At 39.6% G+C, this 26,445-nt stretch overlaps 1 protein-coding gene across 6 annotated transcripts in view; it reads right to left on the reverse strand.

The window, feature by feature from the left end:
- tnca (tenascin Ca) overlaps positions 1 to 12,737 on the reverse strand; it is a 32,321-nt gene extending 19,584 nt beyond the window's left edge. For 2 of the 6 annotated variants that reach the window (XM_018694254.2, XM_018694253.2), the window contains exons 1-6: positions 12,330 to 12,731; positions 5,095 to 5,653; positions 2,791 to 4,104; positions 2,134 to 2,397; positions 1,931 to 2,046; positions 907 to 1,060 (exon numbers count right to left, since the gene is read on the reverse strand). In XM_018694254.2, the coding sequence (XP_018549770.1) occupies positions 907 to 1,060; positions 1,931 to 2,046; positions 2,134 to 2,397; positions 2,791 to 4,104; positions 5,095 to 5,572 (2,326 nt within the window). In that variant the 5' untranslated portion in view covers positions 5,573 to 5,653; positions 12,330 to 12,731. Of the gene's footprint in view, positions 1 to 906; positions 1,061 to 1,930; positions 2,047 to 2,133; positions 2,398 to 2,790; positions 4,105 to 5,094; positions 5,654 to 12,329 lie in introns of all 6 variants that reach the window. The other 4 variants (XM_018694248.2, XM_018694250.2, XM_018694251.2 and 1 more) reach the window with 4 other exon arrangements.
- Between the last annotated feature and the right edge of the window lie 13,708 nt (positions 12,738 to 26,445).

Consider the following 26,445-nt stretch of genomic DNA (forward strand, 5'->3'; position numbering starts at 1 on the left):
CTTTTTAGCATCTGTACATGAAACAGCCCTTGTAAAACTTGGCTCTCTCATAAGACACAGCACCAGCTTAGATCAACACAGGAAAGGCTTTTATGAAATATAATGTGATTCCCTCTCACTCTGACATTGTGTTTACTACCTGACAAATCTCCTGTGTTTACATTTGGAGGAGACATCTTTTCTCTGTGTTTTGAAGCTGCGTTAAAAGGACCTCTGGAGGTAAAGGGGTATGAAAGCTTTAACCTTACTTCTATCATTCCTCTCTGGGAGCTGTGTGCAGTTTCAGCTTATACCAATAAATGACATCAGAAATGAAATGGTGCGATACCCAGGGAGTTCCTCGACACAGACTTGTAAACTAAATGGCTTTTCCATGCAGAAAGATGATTATTTGGCCTGGCGTGCCATACTGACTACATAAGGACCTGGAAGAATTTCACAGTGTAATGTATGGAGTAACACTGTAATAAAAGTTTCAGCATGAGGAGGACGAGGGCTAAGAGCGAGATTTAGTGAAAGTGAAAAAAAACAACCATTACATGGTCATGCTAGGCTGAGATTCAATTTGCTTGAGTTATTACTCTTGACCTTAAATCTGTTAGAATGAGCTGTGGAGAGCCAGCAGGGATTTCCTGTTGTTAGTCTTCTCTTCATTATGGAATTTCACTCTGTGACATTAATGTATTATTTTTACTCCGAGGAGATTATTTGTACCCTACCAAACTGCTAATAGCTGCCAGGCAGAGCATGACACAATCATGCCATCTTCAACTGGAACTTCATCATCATGATAAGCTGAATACCTTTTCTAGGTACCAACTAGATGTTTTTGAACATTTATGATTTCACCAGTTGACTTTAAATAATCTGTCTGCTAAGAAAATCTTGTTTCCAGTTGAAACTCACTGGTAGTGACTGTTTTGGATGTTTGGGGTCCTCTGGTGTTGTTTTTGATGATGTTGATCGAGACTTCATACTCCTGTCCTGGTCCAAGGCCTGACTGGAAAAACTGGTTTTGAGAGGATGGAAGGGTGCTCATGATTTTTCCATTTTCTTCTTTCTGAAACAAAGAACAAAGCATTCTGTTAATTGCATCTACATATGAAACCAGATAACATGTTTGCATGCGCTGACCACAGTAGTCTGAATTATTCTGCAGAATCTAGTTTACATTCAGCTGGTCAATATTTAGGTTTCTCTCATTCCAGATTTTTTAAATCTGTGCAAGCATGTTTTATTTTAATGACAGACATGAGATGAATCACTCATCCAACTCTCATCAAGAATGGAAACAAGTGCATAACCCAAAATGTCTAACTATTCCTTTAAGATATGACAGTACAGGCTCAGTGGAGTGAGTGTAGGAAGTTTGTTCTTAATGTTTCTAAAACTCAAACTCATGCATACAGAGTTTGAGTTTAAGAAGCATTGTTCAGCTTTGGAGATGGATTGCTTTGTTTCGAACATTTCAGACCACAACAGGAAGTTTGTTAAGTTGTAGTTTGGATTTAATTATCATCATTTGGTATTTTATATGTATATTTCATATGTAGTTAACTACATGACACAGCCCATTATCAAAATTCACATGAAGGTCAGGAAAGGACAACATATTTAAAAATGGCTGAAAACTCTGCAGAGGCTACAAAATTTAAAAAGGCCTCTCTGACTTATCAGCTGGCACAGTAATTTCTTTTCAAGAGTTACTGGCTCGGATTCAAAGCAAAAGATTAACCCGCAGTTCTATGACACCCAGACTTGCCCTCACTGAATTTTTCCATATGTCAAAGCAATTTTAATGGTTGGCATTCAAATAAATCCATGTTTTGCTGACACTTCCAATAAACTGGGATAGCTTATCACTTCTCACTTTTCCTTGGTGCTTAATAAAACTCTGGGAAAGCCTTCAAAAAGAGATGGGCAGACTGACCGTGTTGCGAAAATAGATCTCCCAGCCATCAAAGGAGATGTCCAGCTGGTCCCACATTACCTCTACTGAGGTCTCTCTCACTGATTTGAATCTTAAACCCTCTGGCTGTGGGAGATCTGAAGGGATGGAAAAATAATTAAATCAGTTCTTTTTCTTTTTCTGTGAATATTATCTGTAAACTAGGTATGGAGATTGTTAGGTACCTGTGGCCACCCTCGCACTGACAGGGACACTCCTCTTGTTGCTCAGAACGGCATAGACATTGATCATATACTCGATGCCAGGTTCCAGCTCTTTGACAGTGGCAGAAGTTTTGTCTCCAGGCACAGTGAACTCCTGGAGAAGACCCCCAGGACTGGTGGGCACGTACGTCACGAGGTATTCTGTCACTAACATCTCATTCTTCCAGGACAGGTCTACTGTTTCAGTGGTGACCTCGCCAACAGTAAGGTCCTTTGGAGGAGACACTGGAAAAATGAAAAGAAAAAAAAAAAAAAAAAAAAAACTTTTGGTGTGGAGGTTGGTGTTGGACAGCATCTCATACCCTCAATCGCTGAATATCCACCACATAGAACTAATGCAAACTCCAGAGCCACATCTGGCTGTGGTGTGAAGAACTGCCAATAAAGTGCGAACAAAGTACAGACAACGGCAACACACAAACTGAAAACCTCTTTCATACTCACTAAAATAGTTTCTCAGGGTGAGTGGTGAGTGAATTTTGAGAATGGAAGGAAATTACATCACTCTGGATTTGCTTTTATAGTACATCAGGTTGACACATGGAAACTGTCAGAAACTGGAAACTGCCAGACCCTTTTCTTGTGTATTTTTGCACAGAAGTGAACAGAACTTATTACCTTCTGAGCAGTCGTCTCCGATGTATCCCTCATCACAGACGCACTGACCGTTCACGCAGCGGCCTTTGTCCTGGCAGTTGTTGAGGCAGCTCAGCTCTGCACAGCTGTCTCCTTCATATCCACTCTCACATGTGCACCTTCCATTGATACAGCGTCCCCTGTTGTTGCAGTTGTCCGGGCAGGCGAGCACAGAGCAGTCGTCTCCCGAGTAGCCTTCCCGACAGATGCACTTGCCGTCTACACAGTAACCTCTGGCCAGGCAGTCGTTGGGACAAGCTTTCTGACTGCAGTCTTCCCCGGTGAAGCCTTCATCACAAACACACTGTCCGTCGATGCAGCGGCCGCGGTTTCTGCAGTTGTTAGGGCAGCTCAGCTCACCGCAGTCCTCGCCAGTGAAGCCTGCATGACACACGCAACGTCCATTAATGCACTCCCCACGGCCGTAGCAGTTTGAGGGGCAGGTCCTGATGCTGCAGTCTTCCCCAGCGAAGCCCTCCTCGCACACACACTGGCCGTTGACACAGCGGCCCATGTGCAAGCAGTTGTTGGGACAGGAAAGCTCAGAGCAATCATCTCCCTGGAAACCAACATCACACGCACACTGTCCATTTATGCACTGGCCTCGGTTGTTACAGTTGTTCAGACATGCTAACTGGCTGCAGTCTTCACCTTGGTAGCCCGTGTCGCAGATACACATCCCGTTAAAGCACGTGCCTCTGCCGTTACAGTCATTGAGGCAGGTGAGCTGAGAGCAGTCCTCTCCGCTGTAGCCGGCTGTGCAGACACATTGGCCATCAACACAGAAGCCATTACCTTGGCAGTTGTTGGGACAGGTGCGTTCTCCACAGTCCTCCCCGGTGTATCCCTCATCACAGTAGCAGGTGCCGTTGTCACAGCGTCCACGATCGTAGCAGTCTTTGGGACAGATAAGCTCGGAGCAGTCGAATCCAGTCCAGGGTTCATCACACACGCAGTCTCCATCAACACAGCGGCCACGGCCTAGGCAGTTGTTGAGGCACTTGGACTGAGAGCAGTCTTCACCGAAGAAACCATCCGAGCAGACGCAAACGCCGCCCACACACTGGCCATGAGCTCCACAGTCCACAGGGCAGAACTCGAGGGTGCAGTCCTCTCCAGAGAAGCCTTTGAAGCACTCACACTTTCCGTCCACACAGCGGCCCCGGTCCTGGCAGTTACCGGGACACTGGGGCTCAGTACAGTTGGGTCCTTTCCAGCCAGGCTCACAAACGCAGCCACAGGTCTCAGCGCTGTAGTTTCCGTGACCGTTGCAGTAAGGTTTTGTTCCCACCGCACCTTTGATAAAGAGTAAAGAAATGTTTTGATATTCATTTTATTTTTCTATATTCTCTGTGTATTCAATTCAAAGGTTTTGTCAGTTTTAGCTTAGCATAAAGGCTGAAGACGGGCTGAAACAGAAAATCCACTTACCAGCACCTTTAAAGCTCACAACGTAACATGTCTTGCTTGTTTAATCTGTACCAAAATTCAAGTTTGACCACTTTAAATTGTGCAGGATTATTTCATCCCTAAGTGACTTTTCTCCAGCAAAAGAGCAAATGAATGTATTTCCTAAAATGTCAAACTACTCCTTTAAGAGTGCATCAGGCAGAAATGGCCCAAGGCTTATTCTGGCAGCTACTAAAGAAGACTACTCTCATTGATATTACAGCAACTGCATGTCACATTCTTTAAGCCAAATAAGGCCCCATTCAAATTTATTGATGAGTTGTTGGTCTCTACTGTATGACAGAATATTCCAATTCCAAAGAGCTCCCCAACAGATGGATGGAACAAATGAGCCTTTTACTGAAGGAGACTCATGGGGTTATGTTGTCTTCTTAATCAAGTGCTTTCCAAAGCAAATTCTGAGGAATACATTTTTATTGTGTAATACAAAAACAGAGTTTTCCATAAGTGCTTAAGTTCAGTAAAGAAAGTAGCCAGCAGGTGGGGGCTGGGAATGTGACGTTGTCACTTAGCATTGGAACGTGGGAGTTGTTATTTTCATTGTTAAACAACTCATTGCAATGTATTTATAGGCAAGCAAGGCAAGGTCATTTAGCTTGTTTCTCTGGTTACTTAAGATCCAGATATCCAATGAAAAAGATCCTTCATCCAGTTAAAAAAAGATTAGAATTACAATGTTATAAGAGGTGATGGTGATGTGATTTGAAATACTATTAAACTAGTCGGCTGAAAATGTTTTAATGTCCAGCCGTCTGGCTGACAACCAGTGCTACTGGAAGCCTCTGCAGATATGACTGACAGACAAATCACACCCACCTGTGACCTGTGCACTGCAGCAGGGCCTGTCACTGCTGCACTGATCTCTCAAAGCTGAAACTTCTCCTTCAAGCATCTCCAACCGGCTCATTAGGTCTTTCAGGCCGGGCAGGTCTTCAGTACAACCACACGCCTGCCGAGGTATGTTGATGCGGTGGGTGAAGACGATTTGGTTCTCTCCATCCACAGTGTGCTCAGTGATGTGACGGCCTGTAGTGGCTGGTGCATCTTTGGGAAGGAGCTGCTGACTCTCTGGTGCATCCAGGTTCACCGAGCACAGGGAACTGGCAGGGACATTGATGTTATAGACGTGGTTAAAAACCACAGGGTGGTCTCCACTGGGGAGGGTGACGTTATGTTCTTTAGGGGATGTCAGAGTCTGTCGCCGATGCCGTAGGACTTTCTTCACGAGCCCAGCATTTGATAAGCTGAGCAGAGCAGTCAGGAGGAGGCAGCCCAGAAGGCCTCTTGTACCCATGCTAGGTGTGGGATTTGGATTTAGTGAAATAACTTTCAGTTTGAACTAACTATAGACCAGTCTTGGTTGATGGTGAAGATTCTGGAAAACACATAGAAAACACAAAATAACACAAAAGCAATTAAAAAAGGTTTTAATGTGGAAATATTCAATAGTCAATAAAACACACTGTATATAAGACAACAGCCTGAAAACCACCCAGCAACAATGAGATTTTTAAAAACTGACCCATTCCTTGAAGAATTCCCCCTCCCCTCCACCTTTCCAACATTGGATTAGGGGGTGTGTATGTTTCCAAAACCAAACAGTTACACCCGCTTCATGCCCTGATTAGTCAGCTGTGTGGAGGTGAGAGAGGAGTCAGGGAACTCTCTTGGCTCTCTTTCATTCTTACACAACTATTTGACTTTTTGTGTGAACAACCAAGTGCAACACTATGAATGACGTCCAGGAGAGACTATCTGAAAATATGAGCTGTTATTCTCATATTCAAACAGTATCGTGTCTCCTTTGACTTTTCACCCCACCTTTGAGTGTGACTTTTTGGAACACGAAACACTTTTGCCTTCCAGCGTGGTCAGGAGGAGCCAATTTCCAGATTTTCCTTTTGAGCATAAACCTGGCCTTAGAGATAAGAATGTTTCCAATGAGTTACAGAGTCACTGCACTGACAACAGAATACTGCAAGCTGCTGCAGCGCTACAAATCTTTATCGTTACACGTCAGAACTGAAGACACTAAAACATGAGATTAAATCCAGCTACTTTTTAATCAGCAGTGGTAGAGCTATAATAAATAAATACACTACTGGTCTGCTTATTGTTGTAGTTATTTTATATATTTGGTCAAACGAGCAAAAAGCTAGAATGGTCTTCAAACAGTCCAGATTCATCACTACATCAAATTTAATTTAGGGTTATTACTTGTAGACTTAACCAAGAGGAGACAGCACATGTACCGCTGTTTAAAAAAGGATCTAATGCCAAAGAATCCACAGTTGTGCTGGCACGTCATCCTCTTTCACAGTACTGTTACACATATTTGAGAAGAACATGCTGTTTTGCATGTTACAGCATGTTAAATGGCCATGGATCTCCAGTATCTATACCTATAATGGGGTAAAATGATGTGAAAACATGAAAAAAAAGTCATAATTCATCCCACACAGACCACTCCTTCTCGCCCACGAATTGCTCAGATGACTTCATCAGCTGGACACTAGGAAGACTATAATTTGTGGGAGACAAACTAGAACTAATGACAAGCTTCTTCCTCAGCGTGGGAAAGCCTCCTTGGATTACTCAGCGTTGAGTTTCCAAAGGATCGAGTTAAGCACAGGATAGTGAAAATCAATACAAAGGCCTATAGTGACTGCACTGACTAACTGACACACAGCACTGGCTTCATCCTCACTACTGGAAATCCTGCCTCAAAGAAATTTTTATGATATACCAAAAGCAATGATGCTGTCACCAACTACCTAAAAACAGTTATATGGTAGACCTTTCAAGATCACTGTGTATCGCTCACCTATCCCTCCCACCTCCGGTCTAATTGGCTGACTACAGTATCTTGTGTTAAACATCTTATCTTCAAACAGACAGCAAATGTTGACCAGACAGGATGTATGCCCTCCGGTTCACATGCTTGTCTGCTGCTACGTCTGGGAGGCAGCAAACTACACCTCTACAAAGTGGACTGGATCTCTGCCAGTGATGGAGGATTTGGTCCAGATGGTTTGATTGGTAGCTGCTGACAGGGCTTGCACTGTGCAAACCAATGAAAAATGTCTTCCAGAAGGGAATCGGTCATGCAGTTTCAGATATGAGTGCTTGGATTTAGGTTCTCATGAAGACTTCTGGAAACAATTTATTGAGACAATGCTGATACTCATCTGTCAGGTAGCAAAAAGTAGATGTTCAACAAAAGTTCAGCCGAGTGTTTGTTGCATCTCATTGTAACCATGACTGCATTCTCTTTTCTTCTTCTTTTCTTTCCCCCTCAACACTTATTTATTTATGAGGAGGACATACTTCATCCTCCAGAGACACAAAATCAAAACAGATCATGGCCCTCACACATAAATAACTTTAATTCTAGTTCCTACCTATCTCACGCCCTGTAACAATACAAAATAAATATAAAAAACACAAAACAATGAACATTTGAGACACAAAGAAACCAGCATACAACAAACCAGTACTTTCCACAGTGTTCCTGAACAGTCCAGCAACACTGCAACAAAACTAGGAGCATCAATCCTCTTTATACGTTTTGAACATGCCACTTTCTGCACACGTTTCTGCAACATTTCAATAATTTTGCAAATTACCTAAATCCCTATGAAACCACTGGTGTCACCCTTACACCTGGATTACCAAATAATATGAGAGACTTAATAGCACAGGTAACACCCTCGGCTAGACACCTGATTCTTGTCAGGAGGATGTCTCCTGCTCCACCTACCCTCATATGCTGATAAATGATCTCTTCTTGCCATCCCAGACTGACAAATTCTCAGGCTGTATATTATACAGATTCTTCTGGAAGCTCCAATATATCTGACTTGACACTTAATAAAACAGACATGCCTGAAAACCACACAAATATAGACACCTCATGTCAGCCAACCAACATCATTCAAATGTAGCTAAACCCTAATTTAATGCATCAAGTGTTATATTGCCAATCTCAGTAAAATCTTAAGTGACAAACTATACTTGGAGAAAACCACTGTTGCAGATTAGGAAGCAGTAATCAACAGTGTGATGTGACAAGTTGTGGGCTATCAGCCGCCAGTCAGCATGTATCCTACAAGCTGACAGGAAATCTGGTAGTTTTATGTAGACCAGAGATCATGCTAACTGGATGTTGTCCTTCACTTTCTATTTCTCCTTCTTTGTGTTTGTTTTTTTATACTTTGATGACGAGCAGCATTATTTGGTCCCCATATCAAATTGATAAGTACGAAAAATTGTTTCCATGACTGTCACCACAGAGCCTTTAAACTGCTGGGCTTGAGAAATAGGTAAGAAGGAAAAGCCCTCTCATTAATCCTCTCTTCTGTCCTTTATTATCCTGACTTTTGACCCCACCTCTGACCTGACCTTTCTTTCTTCATGTGCCCCTTTCCAGCATTTATGCACCCCTTCAAGTAATCCATTAAGGCACAGATATAAAACTGTGCTAGAGTTTCACGAGTTCTCGCACATCTGGTGAGTGGCAGGATAAAGGTAGGTTATGACTGGTGTTGTAAATCTGAAAACTAGGTCTCCACAATATGTTTCTGATCTCCCCCTAGAAAACTTTACAAGACACAAAGACTGATAATTTACAGTCTTGGAGGTAGAGAATGAATCCTTTGAAATCCTCAGCATGTCGCTCACTGCATGTGTTTTGTGTAAAGATGCTCTTGGTGGCCTCAAAGGTGCCTCAATGAAGCTATTCTATATCTGTAAAACAGCCCTAATATGATTTTCTTTAAATCAGCGTTTCTGCAGTGTTCATCAAATTAAATTTAAAACTTTAATATGTTTTAATACCACAAAGAATGTAATTCAATATCTTTTTCACAGCCCTGTCAGTCAGAGAATGACAGAAAGACAGTGGAAACCACAAGGCCTATAATTATTTATTAAGTACATTAATTTAGTCCACAATTCTTGCCAGTACTTCCAAGCTGTAGATAAGAATCATTTCTAGAAATATACTTATCATTATCAATCATTGTCACCTGGCCAGTGGACAGTGGCAAAAACTCATGGATGGATTAACTAATAAGAAAATAATCAATTTATTTATTATTTTTAATCATCATTCTAATTAATTATGAACATGGAATTATTAACATTAATGTGACATTTTTGAATTCACTGCTTTAAGACTTCTCCAAACCAGATATCCTGTTTATACAAAGGTCATTTGGTGGCTGTAGCCATTAATGGCTCATCTATATTCACAGCCACTGCTAAATTAAACTAGGATGAGAACAGTAGTGCCTGAGGAGCCAAAAATACGTCATTCAAAGCAAACCTAGAGGTTGACTGAGGACATCTCATTTGACTATGGGGACATGGGGAGACAATTTGGAGAGAAAATTGAAATAAATATAACCTGTTCACTAAGCTATAATCCAGAATTGCTGCAGCTCTTCCCCCATGCTGGCAACAAGAAGGGAACTTTCCCGCGTGGAAAGGAGAAACTGGGAATGTTGGCCCTGGACTGAGGACATCTGTTTTGCCTAGTCAAAGAAAAAAAAAAAAAAAGCACGGAGGTACTTGTTCTGTGTCCAGACAATGGATCAGTTACTTCTAATACTTCTAATACTATACTACTCTAATACTCTAATACCACTTCTGATGGTTTTTGTCTTGGATCATCTGTATCTGTGCAGTCACCCAGAGGAAGGACTGCTACAGGTGACAAAACACAGTCAGTGTTTTCCTCAGATCACGCTGTGATTTAAACCATCCACAGCCATGAGAACAATACAGGCACAGCGTGTCTGGACTCACTTCTTGTGGAAAGCATTTGTGGCTGACAGCAGCGTGTCAGGACTCTGGTCAGTGGTGAACATTAATCCAGTGCATCTGCTTGTTTGTTCATCTGTGACATTTTAGCATTTTTATTTTCCACAAATGACAAAGTGCAAAGTCTGATGCTCATAGCATCTGGAACAGCTGGAAATCATCTCAAAAAAAGTTAATTGGAGTAGTTACTTTAGTCGATAGTCCTACAACAATAAGAGAAATTGCAACACCTCATTAACAGATTACAAATTTCCCCACTGCTGCACATCAGATATCCTCAAGCAGCCCTTTAAGAATAATAAACTTATGCTTTATTATGTCTCAGGGTGAGCCTGAAATGCTGACTGCAGTTTCAATTGCAAGTATGGGGTCTCTCTCCAATTTCAGATCTGTAATAAGTGATATGTTTTTCTTAGAGCTGAATCAATTACATGATTTAAATAACTTTTTCTATTACAATATCAAACATTTGCTGGTTCCAGCCTCTATAACAGGAGGATTTACTGTCACTTTGGGCCCTGGGAAATTACAATATACATTTTTAAACATTTCCTCACATTTTATTGACACAACGGTCTGTTAAACTGCAGAGAAAATAATCAGCAGATTAATTGATAATAAAAATAACAGCCTTAGTTTTTGGTTCTCCATTAGCATGTGCAGTTTAATGTTGGATACCAAAAAATATTCCTTACAGAGCTGATTTTATTTATCTAGAAATTCAACTACTTACAACCAGCCATCTGTGCTCAGTCCCCCTCATAACAAACACACCTGAATCTAGACAGATTTACAATGTTAAAGGTCTAACACACTGACACAGTCACAGAGCTGACAGAACCTGCAGTTAGATAATAACATACATATATTTATTGAAGTCTTTCGTGCTGTAAAATTATGACTTAACTCTTCTAGCTTAAGAGAAAGACAGACATATGACAAATAACCCGGTGCAATGCCCTCACTAACCCTAACTGTCACCAAGTTCCATGCCACACAACTACACCTCTGTTTCTCTGCTGACTCAGAAAAAGTCTAACACATTTTACATAAAATGCAGAGGCGTGTGATGCTGAATTACGATCAACCCCTGGCTCTTTGTGTAAAGGTCACACAGAGGGAAACAGTGTAGGACGAGCCCTGGGGGATCTCCAGCTACTAAACCAGCTGTCCCTCTGACAGAGGTTTGTTCAGCGAGACACCTTTCTCATTCTGCTGCACAGACACATCCCAGGACACCCTGCACATAGCAGAGAGGCTGTAAAACATCCTATCCTGAATAGCTGTGGATTGGACATGGCGTGCATTTAAGATATGACTTCAAGAATTGTGGGGAGTGGGATAGAGAGGAACTGAATCGTTATAATCCTCTTCAGCTGAAATATTCATTTTTTCTGGATGTGGACTGGAACCAGTGACTCAAGCCCACCACACAAAGGATAAAACAGAAGTTAAAACCACTGCAAGCCAGACTTTGATTTCAATTAAGCAGACCTAATGGACAAAATGGATGAGGTATTTTTTCTCCTTGCCCACACTCACAAATCCTGTTCATCACCCACTTTTCCCTTGGTTTAATCTCCATGATGGAAAAATGACACACAATGAAAACTGAACTGCATTGCCCAAGGTAATGTGATGAATCATCAGGCTGCAAAACCTCACCAGACAGACAGATACTTATGCAAACACATTTTTTAGCCCCCATGCACAAACACACACACAGATGGAGATTTTTTCTATTTATTTTTGGGAATATTGATCTACAACCTGACAAAATTTGCGAGAATCTTTTTGGCATGAAGCATGCTGGCTGCCAGCCCTTCTACTAAAGGTGATCAAAGCTTTGGATAACTCTTTCACATGTTCACTCGCTCAGCAGTCAGTCATCACCTCTGATCTCTGCATTGGCTGCTATGTGTGTCTGACTGAGGAAGAAGTTGCAGTATACACCAAGAATGTACTTCCAGTGAACTATAATCGATGCCTTCTGGTGTTGTAGTAACCTGCACTAGACAGAAATCGACTGCTAAAGTAACAACAAATGATGTGTGTGACTACTACTACAAATGTCTATATTGTGAGGAGAATAATTTCATTTCATTTTAAAGGGAATTAAACTCAAAAGAGGACAAGAAAACAAATGACAAAGTCAAGAAAATTGACTTTTGTCACAAGTAACCTGAGGAAATTTTATATCAGAGAAATAAAGAAATATATCATCTTACCTGTACTAATGTTTTTTCACAAGCCGCTGCAGGTAAGATGAGGTGTTCCTCTGTCTCTTCACACATTCAGTGAAGCCAAGAAGATGATGCTGTGCTCTGTTGTGTCACTGCTCTGTCTTGCAGCCTCTCCAGTAAGGTGGCAGCAATGTCAGTCCTCCCTCAGCCACGCTCCTTATCTTCCCTCAGCGTTCACAGCTCAGGCTGGGGTTCAGCTCCTTCACTGACAGAGAGAGAGAGGGAGTGAGTCGAGAGCAGAGAGAGAGAGAGTGAGAGAGTGGGAGTAAATATCTTTTAAAGTGTGACGAGTGTTTAGGTCTGACCCCCATTGCTTTAAACTCCAACCCTTAAATAGCCGTCATTCCCCCTCCCTCCACCGCCCTTCTTCCCTCCCTCTACTGTAACTAATGGATGCAGAGCTGGGCTGCTGCCTTTAAATGAGATGCCAATGTGACTGGGAGTCATGACAGAGGCGAGCAGTGCTTGTGGTTGTGCAGGAAAATTAAAGAGGAAAGACGGGAATGAGAGGAAAGTGAAGTCAGACTGTAGACAGCAGACAGACGTTTCCCTTCAACCATATTAACTTTGCAATAATGATTTATGATTTTCTCCTGCAAAAATAAATATGAAGTTTTTGTTCAATTTACTCTAATTTCATGTCATATTTCAGGAAATCCTCCCTCAATCACCCATTTCTCCTTATTTCCAGACTTCACACTGATTCCTCAGCTCATAAAGATTCACAGTGTGAATCCTCCTGCAGCTCTGTCACAGTGATGGATCATGTCATATTTGAAGTCAAAGCACTCTTAACTGGATAAATCTGTGGCATATTCTCTGATTGAACAGTTAAAGTAATTATCCAGCTACTGAAAAATGAATAAAAATGTAAAATAAAAGTGGATATGTAACAGAGTCCAATCTCTAATTCCCAAAGAAAATGTTTCCCTACTCAGACACAGTTATTTCTTGTACAGACACAGTTGCATTTTCATACATTTAACAGATGGAATGAGCAGGAAACAGACACATATTTAACTTTTGCATACAGCCATCGTCGATGAAAATAAAAGCTGCTGCGAGGGAATATGTGATGTCAGCTGAACCTGGATGTAGAAGTGTAAAACAGGCAACATGCTACCATATGGACACAGTCTTCACACAGTTTAATCTTAATATGATTAAATGAGGATAAGACGAGTATCAGCTTAAATCTTTAAAGTGAGTCTATTCAGGACTGCTTAAGATAGAGGTACATGTTGTTTGTTCTGTTTGAGGTTTTCCTTCAACACAGTGTACAGAAAGACTAAGGAAGAGACAAGTCCATCGTTATAGAAACAGGACTGAGACAAAAGGAGGCTTGTGGGAATGCCATTAGTTCTTCTGACGGGGACAAAAATACTGGGACCAAATGTCTTTACAATCCTTCCAATAGTTATTGAGACATTTTACTCAAACCCACACTGTGCTAACCTGCTGTTGAGATCACCAGTTTCATTAAGCTACATTCCTCTGGCATTCCTAACTGCAACTGCAATATTATACACTCTATACAGGCCCTCATTTTATGAACAAAATGTAAAAATGTTTATATAGAACTTGGAGATTCGACTTGTATTTCTGTATTCTTTAAGAAAAAATAAACAACAAGAAATTCCGTTCAAAAATGTTACAAGCACAACTTATTGTATGTACTAGAGAAAGAGCGAGGAGTCCTGACTAATCTAATGGCACAACAGAGATAAGTAGATTTGTCACTTTTCATTGCAGGATGGTAAACAAAGCCACAAAAATACAAAGACAACAAGTGTCTGTACTTAAAGGTCTAGTAATGCCAAACAGGAAATATGTGCATGTCTAAAACAGAGTTCAAATGCATGGTAAAGAGGGTGCAATCACAGGAAGGAGGATAAATTCTGCTGCCATTCATCAAAGTGAATCTTCTCCTGAGCCTAAGAAGACCCCAGGGATCTGGTCTGAGGGAGGGCTTTAAGGAAGGAGCAAATGTTTAACGGAGTAAATAGGTCACACTGTGGCCCCTTTTAATTTAAGACTCCACATGTGTTTCACACGCACTGCACATTGTAATACAGCCCATGTGGTTAAGGCTCAAACCACTGAACATTTGCAAGCTATCGCTACTGAAACTATAAACAATGGTAGTTATGATTACAACAAGACAATCTGAGCTCACAGATGGAACAAAAGACACTTGGTCTGCTACCTGACAAGACATAAACATGTCCACATCATGCAACTCAGCATGTGACCAGTGGAGGCAGTATCAGAAAGTGAGGTCAACTGGGGTTTTTGATCGCCACAACAATGGTGGAAAGTTTTGAAGAGAAACTCAGCTTGGCTGCTGTTTTTTCATCCATGATCTCAACATCAAAAATACCGTAACCTCCTTGAGTGTCTCCATGGTATCTGGTATCATTGCGCAAAAGCAGAAGTTCACTGGGAAGATATTCTTTTTTCAGTCAGGGACGATTAAACACTAATCTGCCCCCATGTACATACAGTATACTTCATTTTTGCTTTAGTTTTTAATCCTCCAGATCCTCTACTAAAAGTACTTGAGCAAGTATGTCAACAATGACAGTGGTGTCCCAGCAGTTGTCTACATGTATTATGTTGGTAATAATCAAGTATGATAGTTGTTGAGATATTTTAGTCTGTATCAAAGTGATGGACCAACTGACGGACAAACATCCATGCAGCTAGCATGACTAAAAATGTGTAAATCTGGCATCTGTCAGGGACTCTTAGCACCAAAGAATGAAACTGAAAAGTCACATTCACAATAAATGGAAGCTCAAAAAAATAGTGGTTACACAACTGTAATAGTCAAACACATCCACGAGTAAATCTGCCAAGCAGATGGCCCTGTGAGAAGATTCAGACCAGGCCAAAACCATTGACTGTTAAAACAACACAGGTGTTCTAGTGTTGGAGATTAAAGTAGGCGTAGATACTGATGTTCCTCAAGTTAAAATGGTCCAAATTCATTATTATGGGCTTTGATTTGACATGTGGACGTGTGGCTATATATATGAGGTAGTAATACCCTTGGCCCCAACTAAGAAATAAAACTTATTCTGAACAATTTCATTCGCATGACATTTGAAACTGTTCCTTCTTCAAGGGACTAAATTCTTTTTAGTGCATTAAAAAAGGGACAGAAACCAATGTTAATCTCCTGTGCACTTAATGGTTTCCTTTGAGAACTGAGTCTGAGTCTAAACATTTATTGGGACTTTATACAGTGGTATTCTTTCCTAGAAATTATAGCTGATTCATCCAATCCATACAGTTGTGCTGACATGCTACTTGGTCCAGTTCTCTATAATCTCAACAGACAGAAACCGGCATAGAGAAAAGTGTCTCCTGTCTGACCTTTGAACAAGGTTGTAATCATGAAGCTTTATGGGACATGGTTAATTTAGGCTCAACTCTTCAGATCACCTACAATGAACCATGAGTTCAGTAATTGTAGGAGTTTTTTTTTTTTTTTTCAAACATGAATATATTAGGAAAAAAATGACTTCACTGTTTCAGTTATGTAAATGTACAATTTTAGCACTTTATAGCTACAAAACATAGCATATTTATACACTCCATGTTACACCTTTGAAAAAATATTTTGAAATTTAAACTTCAGACTTCATTTAGTTAGTTTTTCCATCTAGGCACTGACTATGTTGAAATATTTATGCAGCTACTTACATAATGTTTAATTATGCAGGTAGTACATTTTGGATATACAATTACTGTGTGTTGGTGTAAGTGGCTTTAAAGTAGTATGTACCGTTTGATCTTTTCTAGTTAAAGAGTACAAACCTGAGGGAAAGAAACAACAGGGGGCAGTCTGACTAAAAATAAAGTTGCTGTGTAAATATTATGTGTTGTAAAAGTAGCTGAAAATATTGAGTACTCTTTAAATTGTGTATTACATTAGCTTTGTTTAGTCTTTAGTGTACATAGTAACATGTATCTTTGCCTTACTTTTGACCCTATTTTGATGCATAATGGAGTTTTTGTTGTATAATAACACATCTAACAACCATTGGACATTCTTAGTGGCCTCCCACTAGTCTCCATGCACAGTTTAGATTTAGACTTTCCGCTTTGTCATCCCATAATAACAGATTTAACTGCATTCAAAGGGATGTTGAGTGACTTAGAAAGTTTCTTGTAAACATCACCTGATTTGTGCTTTTCAGTCACCTTTTCTTGGAATTTCTGGGAGTGCTCCTTTGCCTTCATAGTGTAGGTTTTGCCATGGTACCGACTCACCAAAAGTTGTACCTTTGAGGTACAGGTATATTTATTAGGAATGTCCTGATCAAGTATTTTTGGTTCCTTAATACTGGGAAATAGAGAGTCCAGTCCAAAATATTTACTTAAATGTTGATTGAATATGTATCTGACACAATGAATCTGTAGCATGCTTCATCTGAGAAGCCTTATTTTTCACAAGCTATTTGTGCCAAATTCTGGTTCAAAATTTCACCTGTATTGCTTTGTTGGGTTTGATGAACTACAGAAACAGTTGATTGTGCAGTGGTACTACAAAGTGGAGCTTCTTCCCTCACAAACCATCTTTGGTTGAATACAGACACCGGACTACAGATACTACTCAAACCTAATAACAGATAAGTGTAATTTTGGCCTGTTATCAAGTGACTCAGAACTAATATTAATTAAGAGTGACCGCTTATATTATCTACCACCGCCAACGTTTGTCATTTTAACTGGAGAGAGCAACAGTCGCTGTCAGCTAAAAACAAGTAGCAACTACCTGAACATTAACATTGATCTTTGCTAATAGGAATTAGCATTGTAGCTCAGCCAATTTTTGCACTTTGCCCACCTTGGCGGAGCTCAGAGTCACTCACTGGTGCACACATATATTCACATTCACACATTTGCATAAGGCAAAATGCTGCACTGTAGAGCTATTGTAAAGGAGAGCAGCAGTGCGACACTAACGGGCTGAGGTGGACCAAACAGTGAAATAAAGCAAAGACTAGATTTTGATTGATACCAATACATTAAAAAACACAAACACAATATTTTTTGCAGGCATTGTCATTCAAGTTGTTGCTAATTTCAAGACAAGGCTAATCCTTGGAAAAACCAAAAATAACACAATAATTAAATCATAGTCTAAGATCCCATTGTGCCATATCTGTTTCTCCAGACTTTCAGATTGTGCAGTTTTTCCAGTGGGGTCACCAGATCTATTATCAACAAACTGTCAGTAACTCATAAACACAGCAACACAGAGAAGCTACTTCTTAGATGACCTCATTAGTTTTAATGACCCACTACAACTCTTACAAAAACACGAAACAAAATACATCTGCCAACAGTTTGTTTCATGATTACAGCTGGTCAAATGCTGGCAAATATCAAAAAAACTATAAAGTTGGTGGATTACGTGAGGCAAAAATAAAGACAGCAAGCTACTGTACAAGTACACAATTTAACTGCAGGATAAATCAAATACTCTCAAATGACAAAATATTGGCAGTGGGAAGTGAGCAATGGTAGAGTTGTGTTTCAAGAAACCTCAAAATACTGTTTAACATCTGATCTCATTGAAAATGTCAACACTGGTAAGCTGAGTGACAGTCTTACAGCTGTGGTAGAGACTGAAGAAAGACAGAGATAGAGAGCCCTGCACCCTCATATGTGGCAATGCATCCTCATCAGTCTGACTGAGTCAAATACAGGCCATGTGCAGACACTGAGCAGACCAGAGATGTCACAGCTCACACAAACATGAACTAATATGGCTCTGAAGGCATCACAAATCCCTCTCAGGTCAGTCCTGAGGCTTGCCAGCACATCTGCTGAGAGCAACTGATTGCAGTAACTACTGAGAGCAGCTTCAACCACAACCACAGACTGCACGCTCTGCATGGAGATCCCTTCTCTTTGTTGTCTCAGTGTGGTAGCTCTAATGAGCTTGTGCTCTTTGCAGATTAGAGGATCTGCACGTCCAGGCATTAGTTAATGGATTAGAGTGACACTGGTGAATGATCTGTACTGAATGTGACCCTTTGTTAACAGCTGTGTTTGGTTGTGTTGTGTTAGAGCGTAATCAACCACAGGGCCTGATATCCTTAATAAGATCAGTGATCAGTCAATCATCACCGTAGTCATTATTGTTGTGATGAGAAGAATTACAGTGCTACTTACATCTCATTAAAAACGGTCAGATACATTTCAGTTTATTTCTATTTCGGGCTGCAGATTAGCACAGTTTAGTGGGGCTTGACTCGAATATACCTCACATAAATGTCTTTTCTGACAATCTATCTCATAAATATGGGGATTTTCCACTGGATAAGTGCCAAAATTTCATTGCTGGTGACAGTAGGCTTCATCCTCTGGAGATTATGAATGTCTGTATAGTTCATGGCAACAGATCCATTAGCTTGTTGAGATATTTCAGTCTGGACCAAAGTGGTGGATTGATCAACACTGCCATCCCCATCTTAATTAATATTAGATGAAGTAATGCAATGTAAAATTATTCAGATAACTTATTCATTATTTCAACACTTGGATACATTTAAAACACTGCTCCAGCATTAAAACTGGAAAGAATATAAGTCTGGTGTTGCAGTCAACAGAATCCACTTTAGCCTACACTTTCCCAAAATAATCTTAGTACTTCATTTTCTCTTCTTGATCAGTTCATTTGCAGAGTTAATGGTTGTGTTGAAGTGGGAGACAAATTATCATTGTCAATTAAAACAGACAAAGAAATATAAAGCAGGAATTGACTGCATTATGAGTGTCTTTTGTCAGTGTCGCATGCTCCACTGAACTCAGTGTTATAAAAATGTTCAGAGGTTATTAACCACACTATTTCCAGAAAGCAAGAGAGAAAATTCAGCTGTAGATATCATCTGCTTCAGTCAGAATTCTATAATAAAACCATTACCTTTGGCTGCATTTGCTATAATTTCTTCATTATAAATAACCTTGTAATTTTTGATTCTTTGATGTATTTTCCTGACAATCACAACTCAATATTTTTCCAAATAGCACAGTTATACAACTTTTATCACAATAGCACTGAGGCTTGCCAACTCAAAGACACATGGAAAATGCATTTTTCCTCAACAAATCACAAGGCATTCAGAACAAACAATACTCATTGTCCCAAAGTACATCAGCAAAGTTCCAAAAGACAAAAATCTCCCAGAATGAAGCTGTGAATGGGTCAACTCGGATATCATGGTGAACACTTACGCCAAGGCCTAAATTAGTGTTTACATCACTGCCTTATACTGTAATCCTCTCTCGGGCGTTGATGACATTCTTGCCAACTGCAATCCGGCGGAGTCTGTCTGGAGTCTGTGTGTTTTGGAATATTTCTATGGACAATGGAGCTTCAAACTTTTAAATAACAGTCCGCTTGAGGGTCATTTAAATATCTCTATTAAACCAGTTTTTCTAAATCTTTTTGACGTGAACCTTTGAAGCAAAGCACTGAATGACTGCTGCTGGGATTTGAATTAGCTGCTAATGCTAGCAGTCTGGTAGCAGTCGTTGGTATTCTGTATACTCAGTTGGATAGTAACATTAACTTTTCAAATTGTGGAAAAGGACTGTTGTGTTCCCTGTCTTAATCAGCACAGGTCCCAGATATTGCCTATCTTCAGAAATCCAAGCCATTTCGAAATCACTGATGTTGTGTGACCTCTCTTTGGCACATTTTGCTCATCTTGTGTGGACACTCCTCACATAGTCATTCATTTTTACAGTTCCAACAATATATATGTGCAGAGAAAATGCAGTTATCTTAAATTACTCCTCAGTTTATCAACAATATTGTGAGAACTGCTTTTCATGATAATTAGGGAGATTGTTTCATTGCCTAGTCCTAGCATCCACCATCCAGCCCAAAAACGTGTCATATAAAAATGTAGCATTTCCTTCACTTAAATACTGTTGCTAAAGAAGACCACTGAGGCAGCACTGAGACATCTTCCTAGTTGATCTACAGAAATACTTCTTAAATACTTTACTCATAATCATGCATCTCTAATGTGTTGGCAGGTTAATATTGTGGTTCAAAAATGTTATTTTGTGCCCAACTTATCCTTCAAACATCATGGCATACAGCTGAGAGCAGTCTCAGATAAAAGTTATTACACTGCTACTCTCTGCTGAGCTGCTTGCAACGGGGCCTCCCTGGTTTCCAGGCCTGCCTCATTCCATCCAGCTGACATTTCCCCACTGTGGGAGATGGCTGGTCTTCACAGAGGCTACTCAGTCTGGCCTTAGTTAGCAGCTACTCAGCGCTTTTATGCACACAGATGCAGGAACTCTGCGGTCTCCATTTGGACAGCAAAATATGGAAAATGTGTGGGAGCACCAAGTGATCGTTCTCACTCCTGTGACGTCTTTCATTGTGAGGGCCTTAGTTTTTCATACATATAAGAAATGGTCGAAAACGTCTGTAGTAAGACTATAAAGAAATGTTAAGTGATAGCACTTGGCTGGTGAGATCACTTTCTTTATTTAAATAACACTACTGGAGAAATAAAGAGTAATGTTACTATGATGCAAAGCCTTGTTCAAGCATAAATGTATGTATGCATTAAAATGGCTTAGTTAAACACTAAATATGGAGTGAAATATGGCCATACTACCATACTAATAACTGCACCACATTGAACTGGGAACAGACTGAGGTAAATTATTTTCTATATAGGAGTATGTTGCTGACTGATGTGCAGATGAGTCAAGCAGGTTATCAATACCTGTCAACACTGGCTCTGCAGTATAGAGGGCATAAAACATATAACCAGCCTAAAATAAATACATCATGTAGAGACAGTGCATTTCAGCCTAGCTGTCAGGTCACACTGAGGCAGAACAGCACATCATTTTCTCTGCAGATGACAGGAAGGACAGAGATGTCTGCAACTGATTATTATCTTTTCAAAACTCTTTTATGTTTGATAAACGGACATAAATGAGATATTCTGTCAGATGGGCAAAGTGAAATTTGGCTCATCTGTGCGACTAACAATGGAAACTAAACCAGTGTATAACGGCAAACGTTAGAGGGAAATGATTTTGCTGTTCATCTGCAGGAAAGCAATCAACATAACACATCATCTGCACCACCATCACCACATTCCTCTCACACACACACAAACACAATGTTACTAATGTAGCATACAAATGATTCTACCCTACAGCCTCAAGAGGCAATAATGTGCCCATTGGTGCATCAGAAGTCTTTTTAAACAGTTTTTGGGGAGAGAGAAGAGATTTAAAGGAAGACTGTTTGGCAAGACAACATCTGGTTGCAGGGGTTCAGCTGGGTTTAGGGTACCAGTGAGACAATGAAATATGATCAAGGAAGTCCAGTTTGAGTAACAAATTAATGGGTTAACTGTTTGTAATACTCACCAACAGGATTTGTATGTATTTGTATGTATGATTTGTAACAGTGGAAAATTCAAGTTGATCTGAACACAACCTTATTTTACTATCTCTGATAAGGAGCAACGTACAGCCAGCTCCACAAATTGTCGTCCATGCAACTGGGGCCAGTAAACTTTCCAGTATTGTTGCTTTTTAAATGAATCGGTAGAAATCAGTAGAAAACTTAGACAGCTAATGCAAAGTGGATCAATAGGTTTTGAACATTACATTAATGAGGATCCTGAGTGTTATCTTTCCATTATGAGGCACTTCAAACTAGGAAGTCAAACTGCTTAAAGTTGCATCTCATTCATGTAAGAGGCTCAAGACGACTTCACTTTATTAAGGCAACATCTGCTGACCAACTTTTCAGAAAGCAGACACAGCAATGTAGTAAATCCCAAAGCACCCTATGACATCTAATAAGAGGTAAAGCAAAACCATTGACTGCTTTCCTGATCAGGAACATCTTTACCTTTACAAGGTAGTGATAAAATTGATACTGCAAGAGAGCCCACTGAGGGGATCATACTCCATAAATTCACGGCAAAAACAACAACGCTGCAGTCTGAACGAGTCAAAGGCACCACAGCAGGGAACTTCAGCACAGTTGATGCGTGAAAAGCTATGAACATTTTTTGCTCATGATTCTATTTGTATAAAATGTAGTATTAACACACACACACACAAATGCACATAAGGTACAACCAAATATTTACCACATGAGGTCACGTCATTTACAAGAGTGTTGCAGACGAATTTAGAAAAGGGAGAAAAAGAAAACAAGGTGCCAATCAGCAGAGGGTATTACCCTGAAAACCTCATACAGCTGTCCAGAAAGATATACACCAGTCCCACGTCTTATTTTCAGCAAAGGTTCATCATTTCCACACTGCTCAGTCACCATCAGTCATCAGAAAAAGGTCAACAGAAAAGCAGCAAAAATACATCATCCAAAAAAATATTCAGTTTAGGTATTCATAAACAATAATTTCACCCATCTAATTAATTCTAAATCTCCAGAAAAGACAAGGAGACAACCCAGTGTTATTGTTTCAAACAACAGCTTTAAAATGTCAGTATGTTGATGTGTTCCTGTTTGCAGGGGGGATCTTTCTCTTGAAGGATTGTTTTAAGTACTTAACACCAAATACCAGACTGAGACACATCTATCGTTTCCAGCAGACTGTCATCATCATTAGTAACAAATATGAGTTAAGATGGCTCTAGTTTCTGTGGGATGATGACAGGTCAGCTCAAAAGTCTAAGAGTTTATCAAGAGCAGCTGCTATGTGCTTTAAGCACAACAAATACTATCACAGGCCGGGAAGACGGGAGGTGAAGTCATGCTTGTCATGCTACTGGAAAAGTTAGTTCAGGTCAAACTACTGGGTAAACATGTCTATGTTATGTTAAACATCACTATGCCAAGTGTCTATTAATAGGCTTAATTACAGTGGAAAGGAATCAAAACTTAAAACAGCTAATTTCACCTCTGCTGTAATTTAGAGAGATATGAAAGAACTTCAAATTTTTTCAAGTCTGTCTTAAAACAATATGCACATACACTACTGCTCAAAAGTGGGATCATTTACAATCACTTCTTTTCCAAAGAAAAACACATTTTCATGCAATTCACTAACAATTTTATTCAATTCACAAACAATTAAAATTAATCAGATGATTTTTAAAGAATGATCTACATTTTTGCATAAAGGCCTATTATCAGCAACTGTCAGTCCCCTGCATCAATCTGCTGGTATGGCTGCTAGTCCAAATTAATTATTTTATAAGTCTAATTGATTATTAGAAAACCCTTTTGCAATTGTGTTGTACAGCTAAAAACTGTTGAGCATGGCATTATTTAGTTAGTTTAGGTTAGTTTAGTATCTGAAGCGTCATGTTTGTTTGTTTACAGGCTCAAAATGGCCATAAAGAAAAAACTTTCTTTGAAGACCCGTCAGTCTATTGTTGTGCTTAGAAAGGAAGGCCATGCTGTAAACTACTCTCCCTTCAGACAGCAGCACAACCTGGCTCCAACAAGGACAAGGAGTGGGAGGCCCTGATGCACAACTGTACAAGAAGACATATATCTGAGTGTGTGTAGTTTAAGACAAACTTTTGGTTGGTAGTGTATTTAGATTGAAAACATTATCGATCACTGTATCATTCCTCCACTTCACAGTGACTATGAAGTGACATCACTAATGAGTTTTCAATCTAATTTTATCATGGGTATCTTTCAAGGTTTTTTTTAGCCATGCAAGTAGTGTGGCTCATTAGGTCAAAAGTTAATGTTTAATACATTGATTTATGGCCAAATACCAAAAGAATTATGACATTCCAATCAGCGTCAGTTGTACTTTGCTTTAGAGTTTAATTAACAAATGTTAGCAAAACTAAACTAAAATAATTGGTGTACATTATAAACCTCCATGCTAAAATTAAAATGTGGATTCTGTCCCCCATATTTTACTCTGGAATCATGTTCGAGAAAAGATCTCTTCAATGTTGACAGTGAGGATGACTGCAGCCAACTCTTTTGATGGTCAGCTAAATAAAATAAGATATGCTTGAAGAAATGTGAATATCCTTTAAAAGAATCAAAAACTCTGATGTTCCAATTTATACAACTGTCAAAGCAAAATGAAGCCTTGGTACAAGGAAGAAAATGCAGTCAACTGTATAAAGTGAACATGCCATAGACTGTGGCAAGCACTAAACCACCAGTCTTTCTGTAGCACTTGAGTGATGTTCTTCCAAATATGAAGTCAGATATTTGGTGGTCTGAAGTCCTGTGGAAGAGATCTGTACCTCAGAAGTCTGTGCAGAAAAAAGCAGCTGAGGGCCACCTTTAGATCAACTGCACTGAACTTCTTACAGCAGAAATGCAAGATATTGTATTCCTCTTAAAAATGAAATCTGAATCATGAGATGCAGTGTTTACCATAACTCAACCACATCTGTAGTTTTCTGTCTGATATATCTGTCAGCACACTCCTCTCTGGTCTGCTTCACTCAGGTTTTACCCTAATCAACATACTGAAACTAACAAACATTTTTGATTAACACACAAAAGAAGCCCGCTATTCACCAACATCCATTTAAAGTCTTATTTTTTTCATTGTTCTACTGTTTTACATGCCAGGCCTAGTCAAGAAAATGCAGACTCAATGTTAAATATCAGATTTTAGCAGCATGTATTTGATACCTAGAAGACACAAAAAACTATAGAGATATCTAGCAGTATCAAGCTGTGCAAATTACTTACATGTGTTGAGCATTTTTAAGTGGTGCTCAGCAAAATTATTAGAGACACTCTTTAAAGAAGCATTGTCCCACCTCCAATGGATAATCCACTGACCTCAATGTAAAGAGTTTCCTCCTTCAAGCAAAAATGGTACAGAAATGTTATACCATCTTAGGTTACAACTTTTTAAATGGCAGCATTTCCAATTTCTCGTTTTTATAGATCATTGTAAACTTAATGTTTGGGTTTTGGACTGTTGGTTGGACAAAACAAGACATCTGTAGAAGGCTCTGTGAAGTTGTGATTGGTATTTTCTCACAGGTTTTTGACATTTTATAGACCAAACGATAAATCAAAGAACTGGAAAAATAATTATTGATAATGATAGTAATCACATTAAAGAGGGAAAAATGTTCCAAATCCATTATTGTTGTTATTAGTTAATCCACTACCACTTAAACGATAATGAAAGGAGTCATTAGTTGCAGCCTACTTCATTGAACTGGCATATTGTTCATAGTTAAATAATTTCATTAGGTTTTATTAGAAGAGAATGGTACAAATGGTGCACCAGCTGGTAATGTAAGTGAAGACTTTCCATGTACATCAGTGAGGTAGTTCCATTTCTCACGTCTCTAATGGCATAGTGGGGAAGAGCTACTCATAAAACTGCCCCCCTCATCAAAAGCCCTAACCAAACCATCCAAAACAATCTGCTGTTACCATGACAACTGCACTGCTGCCTTCAGATGTGGGTGACTGTGGGAGGTGGAACCTTTCCATAGATGTTACTCATACATGATCTTCACATGGCACACATTCTCACCACAGAGTTATCCTGTAGTCAATTTAAAAAAATAATCTGTGGTAAACCTTATTGCATTTAATAGACAAGTTTCTGACGTTGCAACTGCTGTATGAATGGATTAAGAGGAGATAAGTGACTTTTCTGTTGGTATTTTTGCACCTCTGATGATGTTACATGAAAAGTCAAAAGATCATCAAAGTGATCACCATTCATCCTGTTGGAGACATGAATGTCTGTACCAAAGTTCATGGCAATCCATGCAATCCTTATTAAGACATTTCACTCATTTGTCACATTTGTCAACGTCATAGTGTCACTAGAAAACCTGTGATCACCAAAGTCATCAGCATTCATCTAAACTATAATTGTTGAGATATCCAGTCTGGACCAAAGTAATGGACCAAGCCATCCTCAGAGCCATGCCACTAGTGAGGCTTAATAACTAAAATCACCTTAAGTGCACAATATCCTTCAACCATTATTAGAGCTGCAATGATTAGCTGATTAATCGATCAATCAAAAAACAGAAAAATTGGCTTCATGCCACTAGCGACTACCATGAGACTTCATGCTTTTCTCTTTTTTTAACATTGTACATTAAT

The sequence above is a fragment of the Lates calcarifer genome, linkage group LG9 (genome assembly GCF_001640805.2).
Source record: "Lates calcarifer isolate ASB-BC8 linkage group LG9, TLL_Latcal_v3, whole genome shotgun sequence".
NCBI classification, from domain to species: Eukaryota; Metazoa; Chordata; class Actinopteri; family Centropomidae; genus Lates; species Lates calcarifer.